We start from the raw sequence: 23,642 nt of genomic DNA on the forward strand, positions 1-23,642 counted from the left end.
ATAAAAAATATACGAAACCTTTTCAATTTATTGACACTTATTTAAAAAGTCCGATATGATAAGTTAAATAATAATCAAACCAATACGTTCAAAATTTTCAATATTACAAAACTAAAATTTATACCATTTAATATATTATAGCTAAATATGCTTTTAAATTTGGCAATTATGCTTTTTTTTATAAGTTTTTCAGTTGAAATCAGAATTTTAAATGAAGTAAAACTTTGGAAAAGAGATCAATTTTAATTTTAAAGGGAAAGTCAACCCATATAGTTCAAATCTGATAAATCTAAAAGAAAAAGTACATACTATAAAATCCATTTGTGTCAAAAAAAAATATATATTGAATAAAAAAATATATTGAAAATTAAAATATTTTTTACAGTTTGGCTACAAAAAGGAAGAAGTAAATAATAAACCACTATTATTTTTATTTCAAAGGGATAAGAATGAATAGAGTAGAGTTCCAAAAAAGTTTAGAAGAATGTTTTATTTTTATTTAAAAGAAGGTAAACATTATCCTCACTTTTTTTGCTTAATTTTTTTTATTGAATGACCTAAAATTTTCAATTGACTTATCTTACTAAGCAAACAATTATAATACAGATTCTTCGTGACGGGGGCAAGGGTAAAACTTCCTACCCCATTCCCATTTCAACTTCGGGAATAAAACGTTATCTAGAGGTGGAAAAATGACACACGACACGAACACGACACGGATTTTTAGTGTTAGTGTTGAGCTTAATAGGTAATGGGTCATTTTTGGGTTGACACGAAACTGACACGCTAATTTTTGGGTTGGGTTAGTGTTGATATGTGAACCCGAAAACGACACGAAATGACACGGATATTGAAAATTATTGTTATATTCTCTCATGTTTTTTTTATGTCACTTTATTAATAAAGATAATAAAATTATAATTATTAATTGCAAATATTGATTTGAATTTCCTAAATTGTTATAAACACATTACATAACCCTCTAACATGATATTATCGAACTTTTCGATAATTATTGTTAGCATACTAATCTAAAAATGATATAAAATGTTTAAAAACAGTACCAAATCTTCTTATATTTTTAAGAGTTATTATTAATATATACGCATAACAAAATTACATGTAACCCGAAAACACGACACGAAATCGACACTAACCCGAATAGGTTAACACGACTTTGACACGAAAGTTTTTGGGTTGGGTTTGGGTCTACTCTTTTTGACACGAACCCAAAATGACACGACACGAACACGATAATTGCCAGGTCTAACGTTATCCACCCCATTCCCATTCCCCATCGGTTCAGATCCCGTGATTTTCCGTCCCATTACACTCCTAGTTCAGAATAACAAAATTTCCGATAAAATAACAAAATTCCGAAAAAGAAAAAATCACTAAAACAAAATGATGAAATGCAGAAGACACAGAAATTGAAGAATCATAATGTTAATTTCTTCCTTTTTTTTTTTTTTGCCTTCTGAAATTGGCAATCAATCCTTTCCACATTAACATTGCTCATTGCAACATCTTACAAATGTACAATTCTGGAATTATATTCCTTACCTGTGCCGGAATAATAATAATTATATTCCTTACTGTGCCAGAATAATAATAATTCTATCGATTCGTTATGTAACGAAAGAGATAAAATCATTTTCGAGTTTTTGGCTACATAATCAGGTTGGTTAGGTATCAGATGTTGTATGCTAAGAACATCAGTTTGATATTCTAATAATGAAATTTATAGAATGCAGAAGATATTATTATGTATTCTGATCAGTTCTCCTTCGCTTAAATGCCTTGACAAAGTAAGAAGATAACGGAGTTTTCGGAACTGGAATAAGTTTTCCAACTGCAGCAAGAGGCCAGCTGCAATAAGACAGAAACGAGTCAGCATAATTAGTTGTAGATTATTAAATTGCATCGACTACAACGAAATATTATTTGATCGAGCACACACTATGTTGCACGGAAACTTTGATTCTAAGTGTTTCACATTTCTGAAACTCTTTGGAAACTTATATCATAAGTTTTGGGTAGGACAGTAATCGAGCCGACCGGAGCTTTGGCCTACTCGTGCTCGGCTCGTCAGAAAATTGACGAGCTCAACATCCTATTCATAAGCAGCTTGTTAATTTTGTTTATGAACTTTGCTCATGAACGTTCGTTTGAAATTTCTTTAGCACAAAACTACGTAGTTTACGTTGTTTTACATTTTCCCTTTATAAAAATACTATTATTCAAAAAATAATCGAACCGAACTTGCTGAGGAACATGTTCATGAACATTATAATCCATCTTGTTCATAAACATTATTATTCTAAACCGATTTCTGACAATTATTAAAAAAAAACACATATCAGTTGGTTCAGAAAGTAAGGTTTTTGTTTTGTTTTTTTGCGGTTTCAGAAAGATTTAAGGGTGGAATGTCTTAAAGCTCGACAAATTGAGTTCTTTAGTTTTTTTTGTCCAACACATTCTCCCACGTGATAAGAATCCGAACAAGATGGGAGCTACACAATGTCAAGTGTGTACCCGAGTTTGATCTACTACTGATGAGTGAGAATATAGTGCACATGTAGAGTGAAGATAACGGGATTCATGACTGAATAGAGCTCTGTTAATGATGTCTGAAATTAGCTAATTTGCCAAAATTGGGCCCTCAATTGTATAATTTATGATGTTAGAGATAAAATTGCTATTAGCTGTCAATGATAGGGATATTTGATAATTGGGGATTCATGAATTCTCATCAATTATAATTAACAAAAATAAAATCTCATACATAAACTCCAGTATCAAAACAAACCTGAAGAAGCCGATAACGAGAGATGCAAGCCATAACTTCCAGTTAAGCCTGACAGTTGAGGTAAATTTCCCAGCAAACTCAATGAGGACAATCTGTGAAACAATTGAGGGTCCTTTCAGTTCAAAATGAACAAATGATAACAAGCATTTAAAAGAAAAGAGCGAATGAACTCAACGAAATCTGCTAACCTGTAGTATGAATGTAAATCCAACAATTCCAACAAACAAGCGGTTTTTGGTCACTCCACTAAAAATGTTCATTTCGTCAGGTTTCCGAGCATTGAATTCATTGAAAACCTGCAAATCAAACAGTTAGGAAATGCTTAAACTCCTTACTTTAAACTTTTCGTTTGATGTGAATCTGATGGAATTCAATTAACTTGGATTCTTTTTTTCTTGCATACATTTCATTACAATAAAGGCACAATTAGTACACGGAAAGCACACAATAAGAAAAGCTTGGCATGTTAATCCGTGTGAGATATTGCCTAGTATGTAATCTATCCAAACGGGGTTTTAACTTTTATGATTATGCACCGTGTAGCCATCTCTCTGTCAAACCATGATTGATCATGTACAACGACACACGATGTCCCCCAAATAGCACAGCCAAACAGTACTTAGCAACTAAATTATGGCTGCTGCTGCTGCCCCTGATAAGTTTTGGATAATCATTCCAGCTTATCTGTGCTTTTTAATTTTTGGACTTTTTTCCTTCTCGAACTTCAGTACTTGTCAGTCCCGCAGCTAAGAATCTCATACAAGTGGTAATCCTTGTAATATACAGGTCCATTTGTGATTTAACTTTTACATCTAAAATAATGCCTGAACAAGGTACATGTTTAATTCCTTGTTATCCTTTATTTCTATCTTTCATATCAGTAATATCGATTATCATCCTCTTTCTTTTTCTCTCTTCTATTTCCATTGTGTTTGTGAGAATATTTTCAAGTGTGATTCTCATCACAAAATGCATACATGAAACATTTGAGAGAACTTTCACATATCTTGAGCTCGTAACCAGAAAATGTGAAACAGTATCATCCATGTAATGCGGGTGTTTGGAAATGTCACTGTGCTAACACATGCTAGCAGCATACTTACTTGGCAAAGGACGAACGTATTGAATATCATAGTATTCCTTACGTCTGTAGCATGTTCCCTGCTCTCGTTTTCCAAATGGAGAACACTCTCGCCACGGAAGTTGAGTACAAGGAGAATAATTACTTGATAGATAGCCTGTAATTACATGAAAAGAATAAGATATGTAAAACTGACAGTTCTATTAATCAACATTCAACAATGAGAATACCGCATCAAAGGAGAATACCTGTATGAGTAAGTTCCTCCACATGATATTGGTTATAAGAGGTTCCCTGAAATACCAAGTACAAAACATCCTTTCAGATCATTTTATGTAATTTCATAAGCACTCATTTATACTTCAAATGAACCATATAACAAATGAACCATATAACCCCCGAGAGTTGACCAAATCAGAAAGGATTAAGGAAAAAACCCATGATTTGGTTTCTCACTTTTTACACTTACTTCCAAGAGATAGGTCGTGTATCTAATAATTAATAAGGTGTCATAACATTGCTGGAAAACACATGCTGGGTTTTTCTTTTCATAATTCCAAGTAAAATAGGGATTAGAAAACGCATTCTTGAAATAGCATCATACAATTCATATTCAATAAAAATTGGAAGCCAAATAAACTGTAGAAGGAAATGACGATTCATCTTCACCAGCTTAGAATTTGATATATAATCAATACGTTTACAGCATAACTCAGACCTACAAACATTAGTTCTCCATCAATATTAGCAGCAAAATTTCATTGCATCTGGTAATTTAAAAATTCAGTTTACTTTCTGTTAAACCAAAAGCTATGTTAGCAATCATGGAAAGTGCATTAGTCAAACTTTAGTAGTAATGAATTTTCTGGTTTGACAAACCTTCTACCAACTGGGGATCTGTGCATAAGGTGGTCTGTTGGTGGTTCTGTTGCCAATGCAAGTGCGCCAAGAGTATCCATGATAAGATTAACCCATAGAAGCTGTAGCAACAAAACGAATTCAAAATTAGATTAGCAGCAGAGATAAATTGAGTTTTTGGTTAATCTTTTGTATTTATTATCTAACCCTACACCCTAGTAAAAATCTCCAATCCCTTATCTTACATATTTCTGAATTGATTACTGCTCCTTGACAGATGGTTTGAGAAAAAAAAGTGAAGTTCCTTTGTAATACTCGAATACATGAAAACTATGAATTCTCTTTTTCTTTCCCCTTCCATTGCATTTTATGATGAACAAAAGCACAATAAACCCCTTGAACTAACACTTGAAGGCAAAATTTAGCTGGCATTGAATTTTGCCAAAGTATTCAAAATATATTCAGGACCTAAATTAGTCTAGAAAAAATAATTTGGGCTATTGTGCATATGTCATTTAATACACAAGAACCAGTTAACTAGTTTCCCAACGATGATCCAACAGTTTGGGTTGCCTTGTATATTAAAGTAATTTACTGAAGCAATTATCATCCAGTAAAATGTTTGCACTTCCTTAGGTACAGGGAACCCAGAAACCAATTTAGCAAGATTATGCATGCAATTTAGAGAAGAGGCAATTTAGCGATTAATTTCAGTGAGAAAAGAAAATCAAGACAGTTGATAAAACCTGAAAAGCTGTAATGTAGTTTTGAAAATTTTACTAAGTTCTTGCTTGAATTACTCTGGTTCCATACTTCAAACTTCAAAATGATCCAATTTAAAGTTGAACTTATAGATTTGATGAATTTCTTTTAGTGAAATCAAAAGCACAATTCACTTCTTAAAACCCATAAAATTAAAAAGCAAATAGCATTCAACCTCAGACTAAAGATTCAATTGGAAAAGAGGCTGATTTTGCTCAAAAGGGAGAAAAATAAGGCCAAAATAACTAGATAACAGCAGAAAGTCAAAATGAAGGATGAGAGGGAGAAGGGGAGAGAGAAAAAGAGACCTGCACAGCATTTAAAGGAACATCACCAGATGAGATAGCTGCAACAACATTGATAACAAGAGCAGCAACATTAACAGTAAGTTGGAACTGGATGAACTTCTGAATATTTGCATATACAGAACGACCCCATCGCACTACCTAGATAGAGAATAAATTAGCAATTAAAAAATTATATGAATTTGTATATTTCCATTAACAGTATGGCAAAATGGAAAACAATATTAAATGTGGTTAATTAATTCCAATTTCCAAGAATTAAGAAGACACCAAGAGCTTCAAAGGTTTATGACATATAATAATCATGTCAAAATTTCCCCAGCATTTAGGAAAAGTTACCTGAGAAATCAGGTTACTAATATACGAATTTACATCAATTAAAAGTTGCTAAGAGTAAAGTAATTCATGCATCAAAAAAAATGATAAGGATTGTTCACTTTGTATTGGGGATTATCCAGCCTAGGTGGGCAAGACCCAGATATATTGGGGACCAGGTAGTAAGTGAAGTGAAATAGCATAAGGTTTCAGGATAAATAAGATAAGTCCTAGTAAAAACTATGATACATATATGCCATACATAAAAGAAACCAAATAAAGAATGCTTAGTTTGCGTCTCATATTATAAAGCATTAGGACTCATTTCATAAGAAAGGCATTTTCCAAGATGAAGTGAAGACCAAATCAAACTTTAATGGCAAACAACCCCATGCCCCACCAGAAAAACAGAAAATCATGCACAAGTTTATTCCAGGTAAAATAGGTAAACAGGCTCTAACCTTTACAACTGAAGCAAAATTGTCATCCAAGATAATGATATCTGAGCTTTCTTTTGCAACTTCAGTCCCTTGAATGCCCATGGAAAGACCAATATCTGCCTAAAATACAGAAATGTAAAAGAGCAGATCAACAATGCGACCATTAAATTGAATGACATGAATTCAGTACGATATCGGTGGAATAAATTACCATAAAACTCCTAGATATAAGTATGAAAGACATCATAAGGATCTCTAGAAAAACCTCCATTACACATGATCTAGAAAACAACTACTGTACTGCATGCATATGTATGTACAATGTATGTATAACAGAGTGGCTTCAGATCTTTAGAATAACCAGTCTTCTGTTATTGCTATTTCCATAGAAATACTAGTATACATAGCAAGCTGAGTAATAGCATAACGTTTGTAGCTACACTATATATTCAATTTCTCATACATTGGTATATTCAGGTGAGGACATATTAATAGAAGTATGTTCCATGACCACCTATCGTTTATCTTTTAGGTACTCGTAAACATCATTTATCACCTAAGAAACAGCACTCATCAACTAAACCAATACATTAATAATTATCTAGAACAGGCACCAAACTCGATAGAAGACAGAAAATTCCAAACACATCGAAATAGGAAAGAAATCTTTGATTGATGAACATCCACATCACTACCATGGGAAACTACCATGGGAAACTAGAAACAACAACAAAAGCAGATAGAAATGAAGAGACTTCTATTCCACAGCCCATTTCCCAAGCTAGAAGCTGGACCCAAATTCTACTTTCCAAATAGCTCCCTCCTCCCTCCTCCCTCGTTCCACCACACGCAGATATAACTAACTTCCAAAATTTCACACCAATCCCATGCTTAACGAACTCCAGATAAGAAACAAACCCATGAGTCCCTGCATTCCCTAAATTACCCTTACTACCTCTTTACATTCTGCATCAGCATGAATTTGTAACATAAAAGAAAAGGGAATCTACACATGCAAACAGACTAAGCTTCCGAGGTTAGAAACGATGGGCACTTCAAGTGCATAAAATTATAGGTCATGTTCATAGATAACAATTAATGAATAATCATACTGATGACCAAAAGGAAGCAGCAAGCCTGGAAATTGATGTAAATCAGAAGTATGAAGTTTAAAGTGTTCTGTAAATATGTCATGTTAGCAACAAAGAAATATAGATGATAGACCTCATGAAGTGCAGGAGCATCATTTGTGCCATCTCCAGTCACAGCTACAACTTCACCTAACTTGCGTAAGGCTTGAACTAGCAAAAGTTTGTCATTAGGAGATGACCTCCCCATCACCTATAAAATTATTTCCAGATCAACCATCTATTCATGTTCAAATAACCAAATCACGATAAGTTGCATGACCTCAAAATAACTTAAAGCTGACATATAAATCTTAATTACTTATTGCAGCTCTAGAAGTTTTATGCCTTTTGAGTTTTGACACATACCGTCACTTTCTTGGCAACTGATTCTCTTTCCTTTTCAGAATATGCACGAAACACCTTTCCTTCAATGATATTAGGCTCCACAGCATCTTCATTTGAACCAAGAATACCACACTCCAGAGCTATAGCTTTCGCAGTTTGAATATTGTCTCCAGTGACCATTCGTACCTTTGGTTTTACACCAAATGATCCCAACAAGTCAATATTTCAGATTTTTATGCCGCAATAAAGCCCAAGAACAATAAATACTACTATTTTCTCAAAGAAACAAAAAGGCAATGAACAGCATTATGACCAAGTAATGACAAATCAACATAGGAAGATGAAATATTTAAACATTGCTCCCGGAGACATAAGATCTATAAGCTTTCAGTCTGGTAGCCTGACTGAAAAATAACTAGATACCTTAACGCCAGATGCTGTGCACACTCTGACTGCCTCTTTTACACCTGGGCGACATGGATCCTACATTTGCAAAGGCATATTGTCAGCAGACATGTGAAGATATAGAATTTTTGGTGAAGGTGAATCAAGATTAACAAATAAATCAAACTAACAGTTTCATTTTTGGTTCAACTATATGACGAGTTTTTTTTATAGTCATTATTTAATTTAAGCACATGTCAATAAGTAAATACCATTGATGGGGCAGAAAGGGACAGACAGAAAATGATCTTTTACGAAAGGGGGAGAGAAAGAATAAAAAGAGCAAAAACAAGAAAAAAATTCAGAATGTGAACCTTAATGCCCACAATGGCAAGCAAAACAAGATCATCTTCAGGTAGCACCCACTGGTCCAAACCTTCTTCATCAGCAGGAACTTTGTCCAATTCATGTGATCTATATGCAATAGCAACACACCTCAAGCTGCTTGCAGCCATGTCATTAATAGCAGTCTTGAAAAAATCCTGTGGAGCAATTTATGTATCAGATTCTCATTTAAAAGTTTGATGACACTCAAACTTTGAGCTGCATTCTATGTATGGAAAGAAAGTGCAAGAAATAGATCATGGCATGTTCATCGGATGATAGTCTTTACATGCAACTCATATTGGAAATTTCCACTCAATAATTTATAGCCAAGGTAATGTCACATGTAGATTCAGCAACAGATATGCATCTTGCATGTGATACCCAAACAAAAACCCATTTGATAATATAACTACTTGAACCCATCCCATACCCATTTGAAATTATGACTTAATTACCCAGACTGCTCCAAAGCTAATTAGCACTACCCATTTATCACCCGAACCTGCAAAAATACTCGTCCAAAACAAATTTTGAAAAGTTCGTATAATACTTTTCACCGAGGAATTCAAACATTGAAATAGATGTACAAGGATCTAGAATTAACAGAACATATGCACATATAGAAAAGAAACTTAGAAGTACATCTTTTGTGATGTAGATGAATTCATTTAAGAAACTATAGTAACATTCATATTTTAACACAATTTAGGTCATGACTGTTTATTCATAAATTTAAGAGATAAGATATTTAGTGAAGACTACAAATGCCAATTCCAACGAGTATTCACATTTCCGCGTTTTCAAGATGCACCATATTATGATTATTTTAGACAGAGCACACCATTCCCTAACCTTATCTTCATCAATGGACTGCAAGCCATTATTGGCATCAATATATCTCGTACATGAGGAGAGAACAATCTCAGCTGCTCCCTTCCAATGTATATTGACTTCTGAGCTGGTCTGCCAAGATTTGTTTATTATAAGCGTATCAACATAAAACAATATATAATATTAAACAAAAGCATGAAAGAGAAAAAGTTCCACACATATTTTTGGTCATCCAAAAATTGAGCTTGAGAGTTCACAACTCAACTTAAACTCAGTATTTGGTCATCCAATTACACAGCCAGACAGGCAAAAATTGTTGTTGCATAGTTCACTCTGATAAAAATGAAAAATGCCACACTTAGCAAACCACAACTTCTTACAGTTTTACAATAACAAAAAAATCAATTTGTTTTATTACTTTAACAGTCACTTCAGTTTTTGGTTAGCTCGAAGCCTCAGTATGTTCACTAGTTTAATGATAAGTTACTTTACCATTTTTGGTTGACCAAATATTAGCAAACAAGAGAAAAATAAATAGTTTAAAACAGTGTAACAATTAATGGCTGGTCAGTTTATGTTAATCAAACTTGTAGAATTATAAAGTTGGTGATCCTTATATTCTACCAAGGTATTTAAACAACTTAACAATATCCTAATAACTTTGTGAGAAATAAATATAAGCTATAATTTTGAGATGAAAGGAAATTATATAATGTTATTTGGGTTTTGGATTGAATTTAGAAAACAGGCACTAAGTTTATTATTTGTTAAGCAAATGAAAAATACCATGTAAGTAGAAAGGAACACATGGGATACCATGTAATCTGAAAGATTAAATGAATATATTTAACTTAAGAGGAATAAATATATATATACAAGACATTCCTAAAATCAACTGCTTAAATTAAGGATGAATGATTCCTGCAATCAAGGAGCTAATCAAGGTGCTGAATATCACACAAAGGAGGTAATCCCTTAGGAAGCTCTTCGGGAAACAAGTCTTTGAACTCTTCTAGGTGATCGCTTAGGTGCTCTTTCTTCTTATACTATTGTCTCTGCACTGCTTATCATACTCGTCTTGAAATAGGTACGCCTTTCTCTGTCAAAGGCGGATGGCTTGCCTCAGTTGGAGGCCCCTATATGGATATCAGACCTAATTATAATTGTTTCGCTCCCAAGTAAAGATATCCAAAGGGCAATTCCTCCTACTCAGTTATTCACAACCTAGAAGTGCTAGATTCTCTTTTCGCTAGCCTAAGGACACGAAAGGCTGGAATGCAGCCTATAGATGTATGTGACTGAATTCACCCAATTCAAGAACAACCTCTTAACATGTGAGCCAGCAACACTTTTAACCAATGACATTTAGGCCAAATAACCCCCAAACATAAAAATAAAAAAAAATAAAAAAAAAATTATATATATATATAACTGTTGCCGCATTTTCAATTTTAGCTGATTCAATTAATTAAATCAATCAAATTGAGCTTCTTTTGTTTGGTCAATTGGCTAAAGACCGATAACATAGTTAAAGTTCAAAATTAAAAATATTAGCTAAAAACAAATATAGGCATAATAGTTTTGGTTATTTCTAGTCACTAAGTCATACATGTATGCCATCCACTAGCCTTTAGAGCAAGAAACAAATCTTGAGGTCTCCTTATGAGTTCAGTGCATCCTAGGTTACTTTATTCACCATTTACTTTTTTTTCACTTAGTTCATTCTCACCAATCAAATCAAAATTGCTTCCATCATCTAAGAGCAAATGTTAACAAAGTAATCATAGAATTAACAGAATAATTTTAAATCATTCAAGTAAAAATGGGATGTTCTTGCAAAATAGTAACTTTCTTTTAACAAATATTCTGCTTAGAGAAATTATTCCATCTACAACAAAATAACAGGAATTAACCTCTTAATTTCATCATCTAAGTAAAAATTGGATGTTTTCAGTTTTGCAAAATAATAAAACCGCATTCTTCAAAACAAAACTACAACTTTCTGATAAGAAATATTGTTTAGACAAATTATTCCATCTAATGCCTTATTTAAGCATGTTGTTTCATGCCAGCCCTATGTTGGACAGTGACAATTAGAAAGTTGAGACAGACTGCAGCTATTAAAATATTATTATTAAAAATCAGTTTTTTATTTAAAAAAGTTGCTTCAAGTTGCATAATTTCCAATATAAAGCAAAAAGTTAGATTAGGAGATTACTGCTTGTACTGCAACGCCACCTCGCTTTTTCTCTGAATTGAAGGGGAAAACATGAAGAACTTTTGACTGTGATTTAACAGCATCAAACTTCATGCCCAACTGCAAAAGCGCACAGGGACAGAAATATCTGTAATTAACTTCAATATATATTATATATATACCCGACACACTAGAATATGATTAAAAATGAGTACCTTGACAGCCCAAGAGAGGATAGCTTTTTCAGTAGGAGATCCAGAAATCTCCATATCTCCACCATCCTGCCAAAGCAAATGTAGTCAACAATACATTTAGAAGCATTTCTCCTAAGAACTAGCAAAATTGAAAACCCCAAGATAAGTCTGAACATCAGCTAATTAAACAAGAAAGGAAGACGATAATGCATGCACGTAAAAGATTGTCACATACATGGACTTGTATAGAACAACACTTTTTTAAAAATAGAGGACTGCTAGGAGAGGGTGATCGAGAGCGATATGAGTTTATGGGGATTGAGGAAAATATGGTAGTGGATAGGACGGAGTGGAGGGAGAGAATTTATGTCGCTGACACGACTTGATTTCACGGTTTCATATGATGGTTCATGTTAGCCGACCCCGAATCATTTCGGGACTAAGGCTTTGTTGTTGTTGTTGTTAAGAAATCAAATTAAAGATTATCAATAAATAAGCACAATTTGGATTATAAATGATTGCTTTACCCTAAGAACTTAGAAAGATTTCAACAAACTGTCCATACACAGACTCGAAACTAGACCAAAGAATAGTCCTCCCAGAAAAATTATCATGAAAATGAATCAATATTAAACGGAAGAAACAAATGGCACCAAAACAAATAATTACCTTGGGCACATAGACATTCCCTGAGCTGTTCAGTGCAACACCCTCACATAATAAAGACTTGACTTCAGTGTGCAACTGTGAGGAGTTATCTGAAAGGTCCATCTTCTGTTTCCCAACATAAGCCTCAACTACAGTCATCTGTGATATACAAAACCGCACCACTCAAACTAAAATACATCTGAAACTTTTTAATGCTAAAGTAAAAGAAGAAAGATATAAATACATGCAATTCTATCACACATCTTCCATCCAATTAATTAACTGAATAGAATATATCATATTGAATAGGCATACCATTTAAGGCTTCAATTGATTGGTGAAAGAAGAATAAACAGTACATATTTTTGCCAGTTTTTTTTATGTCATACAGTTTCTATAAATTAATTAGCTACATAGAGCATACGAACACCCAAAAATGATAAATTAAGGGCACATTATGAAACAGAATGCATTATCTTCCCCTGTGTATCTTGTCTTTCATATTTTATCAAATTATTTAGATAACTAAGGCACTAGAGTCTAGAGACTCTAGTTTAGATGAGAATAATTACTGAAACTTGTTTGACCTAAAATAATAACTGAACTAAACTAAATTTTTGTTCATCCATAGAAAGTATAAATTACATTTTAAATTGTAAATACTTCAACGAAAATTATATATAGCACATAATTTGTTTAATTCAATTATCAATTTTAATAACAGAGAAGTATTAGCTGAAAACTAAAACAGATTTTTAACAACAGAATAACCAAATTTTGTTGGTTCAGTTTTCCTGGACTTAACTCCCTCAGTATGTTCCTAATTAAGCTCAAAAATAAAATTTCTTTTCTGAGCTGAAATCGGAAGAAGGCCAGCAGTTGTTTAGAACAAATTTCAAAAACTATGCAACTATTTAAAAAAATCACAACTATGTATACATCAATAATTAAGTTCTAATTTAAAAATTATACATATCAAATAATCAAGCATAATGAAATAATAGAAAGACAAAAGTACATTGCTATAAGATATTTACAACAAAGTAGAACATATTTACATAAATGTGCCGACATCTTGTGATAAAGCTTAGTAAAATACACATCTTTTTCTTACATTTTTCTTCATGGTAGGGAAGGTTTACTAGCTTAATACTAATACCAACATTCATAAAGAAACGATACTTCTATGCACTTATGAAACTGATACTGTAAGTTAAAAAAGTGGTGTCTTAACTAGAAAAGGAAATTCACCTGGAGAGTTACTGAGGAAGTAAAGCAAGATATAACACTTTTTCTCAGTTCAAACATTGTGATAGGGAAGATGGATAGTATATCTTAATTAGAAGATTTTAAATACTTCTACATGTCCTGTATATCTTAATACCAATAGTGTGTCATAACTAGAAAGAAGGCAACACAACTGACAGAAATATGAACTCAAAATAGCTCGATCAACTCAATAGTGTTTGTATTATCAGTGGCAGGCTTATTCACCCTTCTCCAGCCCTTTGAAACCAATATTTTTTTCTCCAAGATGCCCCATCACCACAAATAGAACTATGAAAACTTTAAAAGTCTTGAATTTCCCTCTTCATAATGATTCTTAGTTTAAAAAGCACATTTTCTTAAGGAGATTATTGATGATGAAGATGCCATAAATTGGGACTTAGCCAAAACATAAATGGATATAAGATGACCTTTAATGTTGGAACTTTTATATTTCAGAGTGCAATTTGAGATTCTTTTCTCACTCAAGTTAAAGGTTGTCCTTTTGTTTTTCTTCAGACCTGTCTAATCTTAATAAAGAAAACCTGCAACTCCAAATACCATCACTTTCCCTCTATGCCCACGGTTTAGAACACACACAGATTGCTATTTCAGCTTTCACCAAAAGTTCGCTATAATAAAGCGAAACTACCCAATAGTAGTAAGGTGTATGCAACAGTGCGGCGAGACTCAAGAGCTCGTATCCCATGTTTACTTTTAGCAGTCCATTAAAAGGAGAAAGAAAGATAGAACGTAGAAGCAATCTATCCGTCAGAACTCATTTTTCACGATTTCAGGAATCTAGCACCCATTTCATAAGCGGATACTGCAAATTTCCATTCACTAACTGATATTTTAATGCATAACCTAGCATATCTAAAGACTAAGCAACTTCTTAAACCTGAGAATTGAAAGCCATACTATCACTTGAAGTAGCCAGACCACTGAAAAATCATACACACACTGAATATGACCAGGGCTACCTTTATGATTACTTAGAGTTTTGTCATTGCAGAACCAACCTGATTTAAGGTCAATGTCCCAGTCTTGTCGCTACAAATTGTGGTTGCTGAGCCCATAGTTTCACATGCTGAAAGCCTACGAACCTGCAAATTCATGCTTGTCAAACAAAAGTGATGAAGAACCAAACTTTCTTGATAAAAACAGCTGTGGAAGAACTTCTTAGGAAACAGAGAAAGATGCTTGCCAATGCTTTATCTGCCATCATCTTCCGCATTGAGTATGCCAACCTGAAAGACAATTACGCATACAACCCGGGTAAGAAAGAGCACAAGAAATTGGAAAATCCAGTAGCTCCCCAACAACTACAATATCATGGTGGCATAAAATATAAAATAACTTACGTCAAGGTAACAGCCAAGGGAAGCCCCTCTGGCACAGCAACAACAACTATTGTGACCTGAATGGATCAACTATAAATCAAGGAGCTAAAATAGAAAAGAGCAAAAAAAAAAAAACAGAAGAATCAAAAAGATGTCATGAGGAGTTGATCCAGGGATTGCACATACTGCGATGGTAATAATTTTGATTACTCCATCTATAGTCTCACTGATTGTCGTCTGGCCTTTCACAAACTGAACCTCTCCCTTTGCGTTTGTAGTATTTCCAGTAAAGAAACTACAAATTTTGCACAAGATTATAACCGACAATTTCGCTAGTTAGAAGTTGAAGAAACCAGTGACTGTTGAAATATATTCAACTCACCGGCCCAAAAGCACAGCAAGAACGCAGACAGCTACTGAAAGGCCAACAATGCCAATAAAAGTAGCAGCTCCATTCAAACGTACCTATCCCAATTCATTGAAAACGAGATTTAAACCTATTTTACACAAATTGCTCATACTCTCAAGTAACAGAAAACTAAGACGAGACCTGCAAAGGAGTCTCTTCACCAGTATCCTCTGAGATGCTTGCCATTAACAACCCCCATTCAGTATTGATCCCAACACCAGTTACCTATAAATGGCTTAGAATTGAATGTTCAAGCAGAAAAGCAGAGATAGAAATACTTTTTTAAATAAATATGAATATGATTGCTGCATGAAGACATCTTTTCAGCAAAATAAAAATAAATATAATTCCTACACATAGATCAATAAGATAACAGCAACATGCATGACTCCACTTATACTTGATATAGAACTTAGGTTCTCACAACTCACAAGTAAATGTATCGTAGACGCATATAAAAATTAATGTATATCTACCAAAACTAAACATGCCTGCTGAAGCTAAAGAAATAATAAAATGGCTATGCAACCATGGATAATACAATTATTAAATAGGTTTCCTTCTGGTAAGAGAAATAAATTGCAAAGAGATTATTTCAAGATTGGGGAAAGACAAAGACTGAAGCGACAGTTATAGAGTATAAATTACATACAATTGGCACCATCAGCTTATAAAGATCTTAGAACAAAAGAATTTATTTTTACACAATTTACCAGCATGGTGCCAACACCATCTGCAACCTTGCAACCAGACATTAAAAACGGTGTCTTGTGGTCCTTGTGAACCTACAAAAAAATGAAGCTTAAATACAATAGATCTATATAAGGAAACCACATTGCTGGGAGGTTAACTAACTCACAATCTTGCTTTCACCCGTCATGCTAGACTCATCGATGGCAAGAGAATGACCAGCAATTAATATTCCATCAGCTGGAACCTAAAACAAAATGCAGCACCTCGAGAATTATTGGGTTAATTGCAAGGATAAATTGGAAGTACTGAAAAGATACTGTTCAGTTATTATGCACTTCTACCCTTCACGTTCTATGGTTCATAACATCTTAATCTACTTAATGTTGTTAGCAATTCAGTGATGATACATGCTAAGCACGTCAATAATGTTGTCTTCAATGCAACATCAGAAAAGAAAGGCAATAGTTAATTTGGCACCTAAGTGCTAATAGCATAAATTATAGGGTACACAATTATCATGCCAAAAAATGCATGGTAAATTAACCATTTACTATTTTTTTGCAGTTCTATTTCCACTAAAAAAACGTATCTTGAATAAAACTTGCCTGATCACCTATTTTAAGAGGTAAAACATCCCCAACAACGATATCAAATATTGAAATTTGCACTCTTCTACCACCTCTCGTGACCTGAAAAAAAATTCCAAGTGTATACATTTTCACAGAAGAACATGTTTTGAAATAGAAAAAATGCACACTTCAATAATAAATTAGTACTCTTTTTATAATGTATAAGTACATACCTCCAACTTTATATTTTGCTTTTCCTCATTTAAATTCTGAAACTGGAGAGATTGACGATAATCACTAATAGCTGGTAAACATTTAAGGAAAGAGAATTACAAACAAAAACCAATCAGTTAGAAAGAGAAAAAGATGGTAGGAATCAGATTGTGATCATATTGGACTTGGCCACATCCAATATACCATCAAACCATTCAACTCTTTTTAGATAAAAACATCAATATCTCATACTTGCTGGTCTAATAGAAAGTTTGTCGAATAGAGAAGAAAGCCACTAAATACTAGAGATATTTATAAGACCAATAAAAATAATAAAAATAGAAAATAGTTCGGCGGTCAGGTCACATGCATGCCCAAACTTGTTTGCATATCTTGGCATATGAAGGATGTGTACATATAAAGGGCGGCCCGGTGCACTATGCGTCTCCGCTAAGTGAGTGTCCGGGGAGGGGTCCCACCACAAGGGTATACTAGGGGCAAGCCTTCCCCTGCCAATTTTTTGGCAAGAGGCCGCTCCTAAGACTCGAACCCGTGACCTCTCAGTCACACGACAACAACGTTTACCGTTGCGCCAAGGCTCGATCAAATCTAAAAAAGGAAAAGCTATAGTATCCAAGTAAACAGTGGGCACCAACCAGCTAAAGATTGAAAGTTGAAACAGAAATATCTCATACTTGCAGTTGCTGGTCTAATAAAAATTTTGAATAGTTGAGTGAAGAAACAAACTGGATACCAGAGAAATTTATAAGAGCAATAAAAAAAAGAAAATTATTTTGAAATCAAGACCAAGCATGCCCAAACTTTCACACCTAAATTGGCACATGAAGGTTATAAACATCAATTTTTGGAAAAAATAAAGAGTAAAAAAGGAAGATGATTTTAATTAATTTAATACCTGTAACAACTATAACAAGAAAAACAGCAAAAGCAATACTTGCCCCATCGTACCATCCTTCCTTTGCACCCTGTGAGGAAAACCAATGCATGAACAAGATAAAACCATACTAAACTATGTGACTAAAAGATCAATGAATAAATAAAAATACTGACACGTCTGTATCTTATTCAATAGTGAGTGCTTCAAGCGTAAATAATACTAGACTAAAAATTCCCAACATTTTATAGAAATTCCTTAGATAATCTAATAAGCAATAAGAAAAATACTGACACGTCTGTATCTTATTCAATAATGAGTGCTTCAAGCGTAAATAATACTAGACTAAAAATTCCCAACATTTTATAGAAATTCCTTAGATAATCTAATAAGCAATAAGAAGGGGAGAAGAGAAGAGAAGAATGGTCAAAAGAATGAAGCAAAGAAAGACATATTTATATCTAATCTATGAAGCACCGATACTTCTAAGAGGTTAATGTATGAGTGTCGGACACGGACACGCCGGGGACACGCAACTTCCAGCTTTAGAGATCCATCAGGAATTCTAGACTTGCCTCACTATTAACTAACCGGTCCAGGACCTAAATAACTGTGGCCAGAGAGTCAAATAGGTCGGGAAGAAAAAACCAGAGGTTGGGTATGGGACACAAAATAAGTGTCCCCCATTTTTTTCTTTTTCTTTTTTTTTTAATATGGAGACACGTGGGACACTTTAAGGACACCGGGTATTCTGAGTTAATTAGATAAATATAGGGGCTTTTTTTAAATAATTCTGAGTTAATTCTGGGTACCGCACGAGTATCCGTGTGGGTGCTTCCTAGTATCTAATATATATGGACTAAAGACCATATGAATAGCATTATTACTTCTGTTCAACATTTTTCAGCAACGAAATTGGCCCCATAGATCTTTCTTCTCATCATTATATCACTGAAATAGATTTTTTTTTTTCCGCTTGAAATTTGCATGTAACATTTGTCTGATCTGATGAGAAATTTACTATCAATCCTAAGCCCATAAAACTTATTCTAATATAGCCTTGCATCTCAAAACAGAGGTAAACTCAAGAGAATTAATGTGTAAACATATTATTCCAATGCCAGAGTTCTCAGAAACATTGCTGGTTGAAAACTTTCACAGGGCTAATAAAGCTCGAAAAAATTGAACTTATTTAAGGCAACAAAACACACCTCTGTTTTAATTCCCAGTGCCAGTGATGCTATGGCAGCTATAATTAAGATGATAAGGGTTAAATCTTGCCAAGCTTCCCAAAGGAATTTCTGAAATAAAATATATGAAATAAGTGAAATATTTCTAATGCAGCTTTAAAATAATGAAAAAATTCAATTGAAAACAAAATGTTATACCAAGAAACCACGTCCCTTCTTGCGCGGATATGTATTTGCTCCAAATGCATTTCTACGCTTATTTAAATCGTCATCATCACCACTGATCCCAGCCTCCAAATTTGATCTCAACTTACTAGATAACCCTTTAGTCTGATAAAGGGACCACCATCATGTAAATTAGACGTAAGCAATAATTCGGTGCTTGAGAAGGAAGTACTATTTTTATAGTTGACTTACACCTCCATGCTGTTGAAGAGTAGAAAAATCATTGTCCCTGGTCAATAAAGCAAGTTCTTCCGGTCCGATCAAGTAATCGCCACTATGAGCTGGGGATGCATCAATTGGACCTATAGCTGAACAATAGACAATTTGATCTCACGTAAGATGCATAGCCCCAAAATAGCACGTATATCACAGCATAGTTTAGACTAAAGAAACCATGAGTTCAATGAAAATGCTTTCCAAAAATGGAGTGCATACTACAACAACTGACATGTAGTGGATTCCATCCAGTAGTCGAACACATTCCCAAGTGAAAGCATTATGCACACACTGGGTGTAAAGAGTTCACTTTAGCTTACTTTATATATTTTGAAGGCAGAAGGATTGCCGCGTGTGCAAACTAAATAACAAAATTGAGCAACGACACTGTCATATAAAGCATGGGGACAGCAAACCCAAAAATTATATAACAATAATTAAAGAATTGGCCTACCTTTATAGTAGATTAAATGAAAATAGTAATATGCCCCAAATTTTGTATCTTCAGATTAAGTCTCTAGTTCAATTAACTTCACTCAAATTCATTCTATTATTTCGACTTAGTTCCCCAAAACTTCATATGTTATAGTTCTAGCAGTCATTTCTATTTAAATACTAAGTATGACGTCTAAAATAATCATGGAGAATTGTAGATGCTTGACAAACTACAAGGAAGTGTGTACCTATATGTCGCTCGCCTGCCAATTTGAAAAGTACTGCTGCCTGCAGTTACAATAGTCCATTAACTAGAAATATACTGGAAGTCGAAATGCTTGACTGAATTGTTTGTTAAGATAAGAAACTTTACTCTTATAACTTGCGCATGGGCTCTAATCATCCTTTTTCTTTGTTCTTTTTCATCTTCCTTTTTCAAGTCCAAAGTGTATCTAAACCGACGAGAAGCATTTAGTACAAGTGCTGCTTGCTGTGAAAGTTCAATACACACCTTTAGTCTAAAACTCCAAAAGCACATGCTATAAAACATTTATAAAGCATGCATGAAAGGAAATAAAAAAAAAAAAGCAGTTGATAAAATGAGTAACAACTAAGTAGCTTAACTGCATAAGCAGGAACTTCGAAAATAACTATTGTTTTTCTTCATTTGCTTGTATAACATGCAAAAGTATAGGAAATATTAAATAGGTTGATTCCCGTATAGCCAAGTTTTTTAAACTTGCACAATGTGGCCCCTGAAATCTAAAGTTTTAAACTCAAGATGGATTTCTAGATTCCTTTAATAATGAAAATTACTAAAAAAAACCTAATAGGCAGGAGTTCAAATTTTGAGCGGTTCAACATGAATACTAATTACATTGCAAAATTTAACAAAAAAAAAAAAAAAATCCTCCGATTCAGAATGCGAAATGCATTAGAGAAGAATAACAATCAATGCCATTTTATCCATTCAAACTTATAGATGAAATGCAAAATGAATGGACATTATAAGAATATCACATTACCCTCCATCTTTTGAGAGACTCACGAGGACAGTTCTTCGTATGCGCAATATCAAAGGGATCGGATTCTTCGTCAAGGTGGTGGTCATGATGGTCGCCATCGTCGTCCACATCTAGTTTGGTGTTTGGGCCCGCCTCCATGTCGTTCGGCTGCATTGAAGATGAAGCAGAAGATGTCGTCGACGACGACTGCAATAATCCATTATTAGAAGAACTCCTTCTAGTCATTTCGATACAAATCAAAAAGTAAAAAATCCTTAATAAAAATGGCAACCACCAACACCACCACCACCTCTGCACCAAACGACAGGAGCAGCCACCCTCTTCCCCGGTAACTCAATCCAAACACAAAACTCAAACAACAAAAAAATAATAATATAAAAAATAAATAATAAACCGTAATTAATCTAAAAAATTACAACCAACAAAAAATGTGAAACAGCTCACAGAATATTATTTTCGATTGGCAAACAACCAGAGAGAAACAAACTGTAAACAATTTTTTTTATTTTTTTGAAAAGAAAAAAAAAATAAAAATGCCGCGAATGTAGGATTCATGTGGCGGAGAATACGAGACCAAGTATCTCTATCTAGACTTATTTTTTTTATAATAATAAGAAAAAATAATCGGAAAAATGCCGGAAATTATGATTACCGTTGATATTAACAAAAACTTTCAGAATCGATGGTTCAGAGCAGAAAGAGCGAGCCAGATGAGAGAAGATGGAATGTTTGTCGAAATTTACATCACTCAGTAATTCTTCTGCTACTGATCAGCTCAGTCTCGGCTGGAATTTTGATTTTCTTCTTCATCTTGCGAATTTTGAGAATAAAAGACAAATATGAAACTTCGTCGAACTTTCGCTTGATCAGTATCATGCTTTCCAAGTTTCTATTTCAGGCTCAAAATAAGTCGGCTTAATACATCATTTATCCCTTGTCAAAATGTTTGATTCGCGACCTAAATTTTCAAAATATCCCAATAATTATTTGAATTTGTATCAAATATTCAATTACTCTCCTGAACTTACCTAAAATATAATTAATTGATGTATTCAACGCATCTAAAAAAATCAAACAATTAAGACCATGATATTGTGATTGTAATATTAGAGAATACAAAATTTATAGTTGAGCAATTAATAACTTCATTTTTACTCTATTCTTAAATTATGTAATAACATTTTAAGACACGTGGAATACATCTTTCTAATTTAATTTACTTTTTTACAATCGAGTAATCAATTGTTATATTTTATGTAAGTTTAGAGGGTCAACTGAATATTTTATATAAGTTCGGAGAGTTATTAGGATACTTTGAAAGTTTAGAGAATTAATCAAGTTTTTGGCCAAGTTTAAGTAGCAAATGATATATTAAGGCAAATAAGTCAAACGGGTCTCTTTCGGTCAACGTGTGATGCATCAATTATGCCTTAATAGATTTTCATGAAATGGCTCATCAAGTTATTCCAAGCATTATTTAATTGAAATGATTAAAAAAGCATTATTTAATTCAAGTGGAGATTAATAAAGGTTGGCTAAAGTTATGGTATAAATTAGAGATTTCGAGTTTAAATTTTAACACACTGACATCACATGTGCTATAATAGTAGTAGTATGGGATAAATGGTCGTAATTTCATAATGTTGAAATAACTCTAAAAATATGTTGTTAATTTAGATAGCAAACTATAATTTACGTGCATGATGTTTGAACACTAACAATCAGCCATATAACGGCAAATTCGTAATCGAGTCATTTACAACACTCTTTTGTCATATTATGGAATTTGGACGTACTCAAAGTCATTACTTTAATTGCACGTCACATTATGGGAGTTGGCCATATTCAAAGTCGGTATTTTAACTACATGAAGGGGGACATTAAAGGCAAAGCTACTGATTAGAGAGACAACCTTAATTTACCAATTTCAAACTAGGTAATTGAATTAACTTTTTGTTGAATGACAAAAAGGACATGTGTTTTTATAAATACAGAATTGTGTCAGTTAGAGTTTAGTTGATATATATGGAATATTGGTATATGCAGCTTTAATTGACTGATGGTTATTTAAAGAATATTTTAGAATAGATTAATCAAAGGACTGTAATGATAGTAGTATGAGACACATGGTCGGAATTCTGCAAAAGTGAGATAATTCCAAAATTAGATTGTCAGTTCGGATAGCAAACTGTAACTTACGTGCATGAAGTTGGAATCACTATGAACTCGTTCTTTAGCTGTTTACAATATTGTCCCCTCATATTATGGAAGTGGGCCATGCTCAAAATCGTTATTTTAATTGCACGTCATATTATGGAAGTTGGTTACATTCAAATTATCCAAATAATTCATTTAAAAGATTGAACATTACACGTGTACAATGGCAGTGGTATAGAATAAAGGGTCGCAATTCCACAATGTTGATATAACTCCAAAAACATATTATCAATTTAAATAGCAAAACTGTAACTTACGTA

At 33.5% G+C, this 23,642-nt stretch overlaps 1 protein-coding gene across 2 annotated transcripts; it reads right to left on the reverse strand.

The window, feature by feature from the left end:
- Window positions 1-1,422: 1,422 nt before the first annotated feature.
- LOC136206824 (calcium-transporting ATPase 9, plasma membrane-type-like) lies at window positions 1,423-22,036 on the reverse strand. Of its 2 annotated transcripts, XM_065998006.1 has the most exons (34): window positions 21,818-22,036; window positions 21,166-21,351; window positions 20,514-20,630; window positions 20,389-20,428; window positions 19,682-19,797; window positions 19,463-19,594; window positions 19,286-19,375; window positions 18,096-18,165; window positions 17,200-17,270; window positions 17,003-17,086; window positions 16,564-16,641; window positions 16,418-16,489; window positions 15,846-15,929; window positions 15,678-15,760; window positions 15,482-15,590; window positions 15,317-15,372; window positions 15,160-15,202; window positions 14,975-15,058; window positions 12,708-12,845; window positions 12,060-12,125; window positions 11,866-11,964; window positions 9,669-9,779; window positions 8,804-8,971; window positions 8,469-8,528; window positions 8,067-8,231; window positions 7,795-7,911; window positions 6,592-6,690; window positions 5,819-5,956; window positions 4,770-4,870; window positions 4,139-4,184; window positions 3,913-4,047; window positions 2,998-3,105; window positions 2,810-2,901; window positions 1,423-1,869 (listed from the first exon to the last, which is right to left on the reverse strand). In XM_065998006.1, exons 2-34 carry the CDS (start codon window positions 21,316-21,318, stop codon window positions 1,764-1,766), a joined length of 3,231 nt encoding a protein of 1,076 aa, XP_065854078.1. In that variant the 5' UTR covers window positions 21,319-21,351; window positions 21,818-22,036; the 3' UTR covers window positions 1,423-1,763. The 2 variants fall into 2 exon arrangements, with proteins under 2 accessions (XP_065854078.1, XP_065854077.1); XM_065998005.1 differs by lacking the exon at window positions 21,818-22,036 and having other exon boundaries at window positions 21,166-21,405.
- Between the last annotated feature and the right edge of the window lie 1,606 nt (window positions 22,037-23,642).

The sequence above is a fragment of the Euphorbia lathyris genome, chromosome 9, assembly GCF_963576675.1.
Source record: "Euphorbia lathyris chromosome 9, ddEupLath1.1, whole genome shotgun sequence".
Lineage (NCBI taxonomy): Eukaryota > Viridiplantae > Streptophyta > Magnoliopsida > Malpighiales > Euphorbiaceae > Euphorbia > Euphorbia lathyris.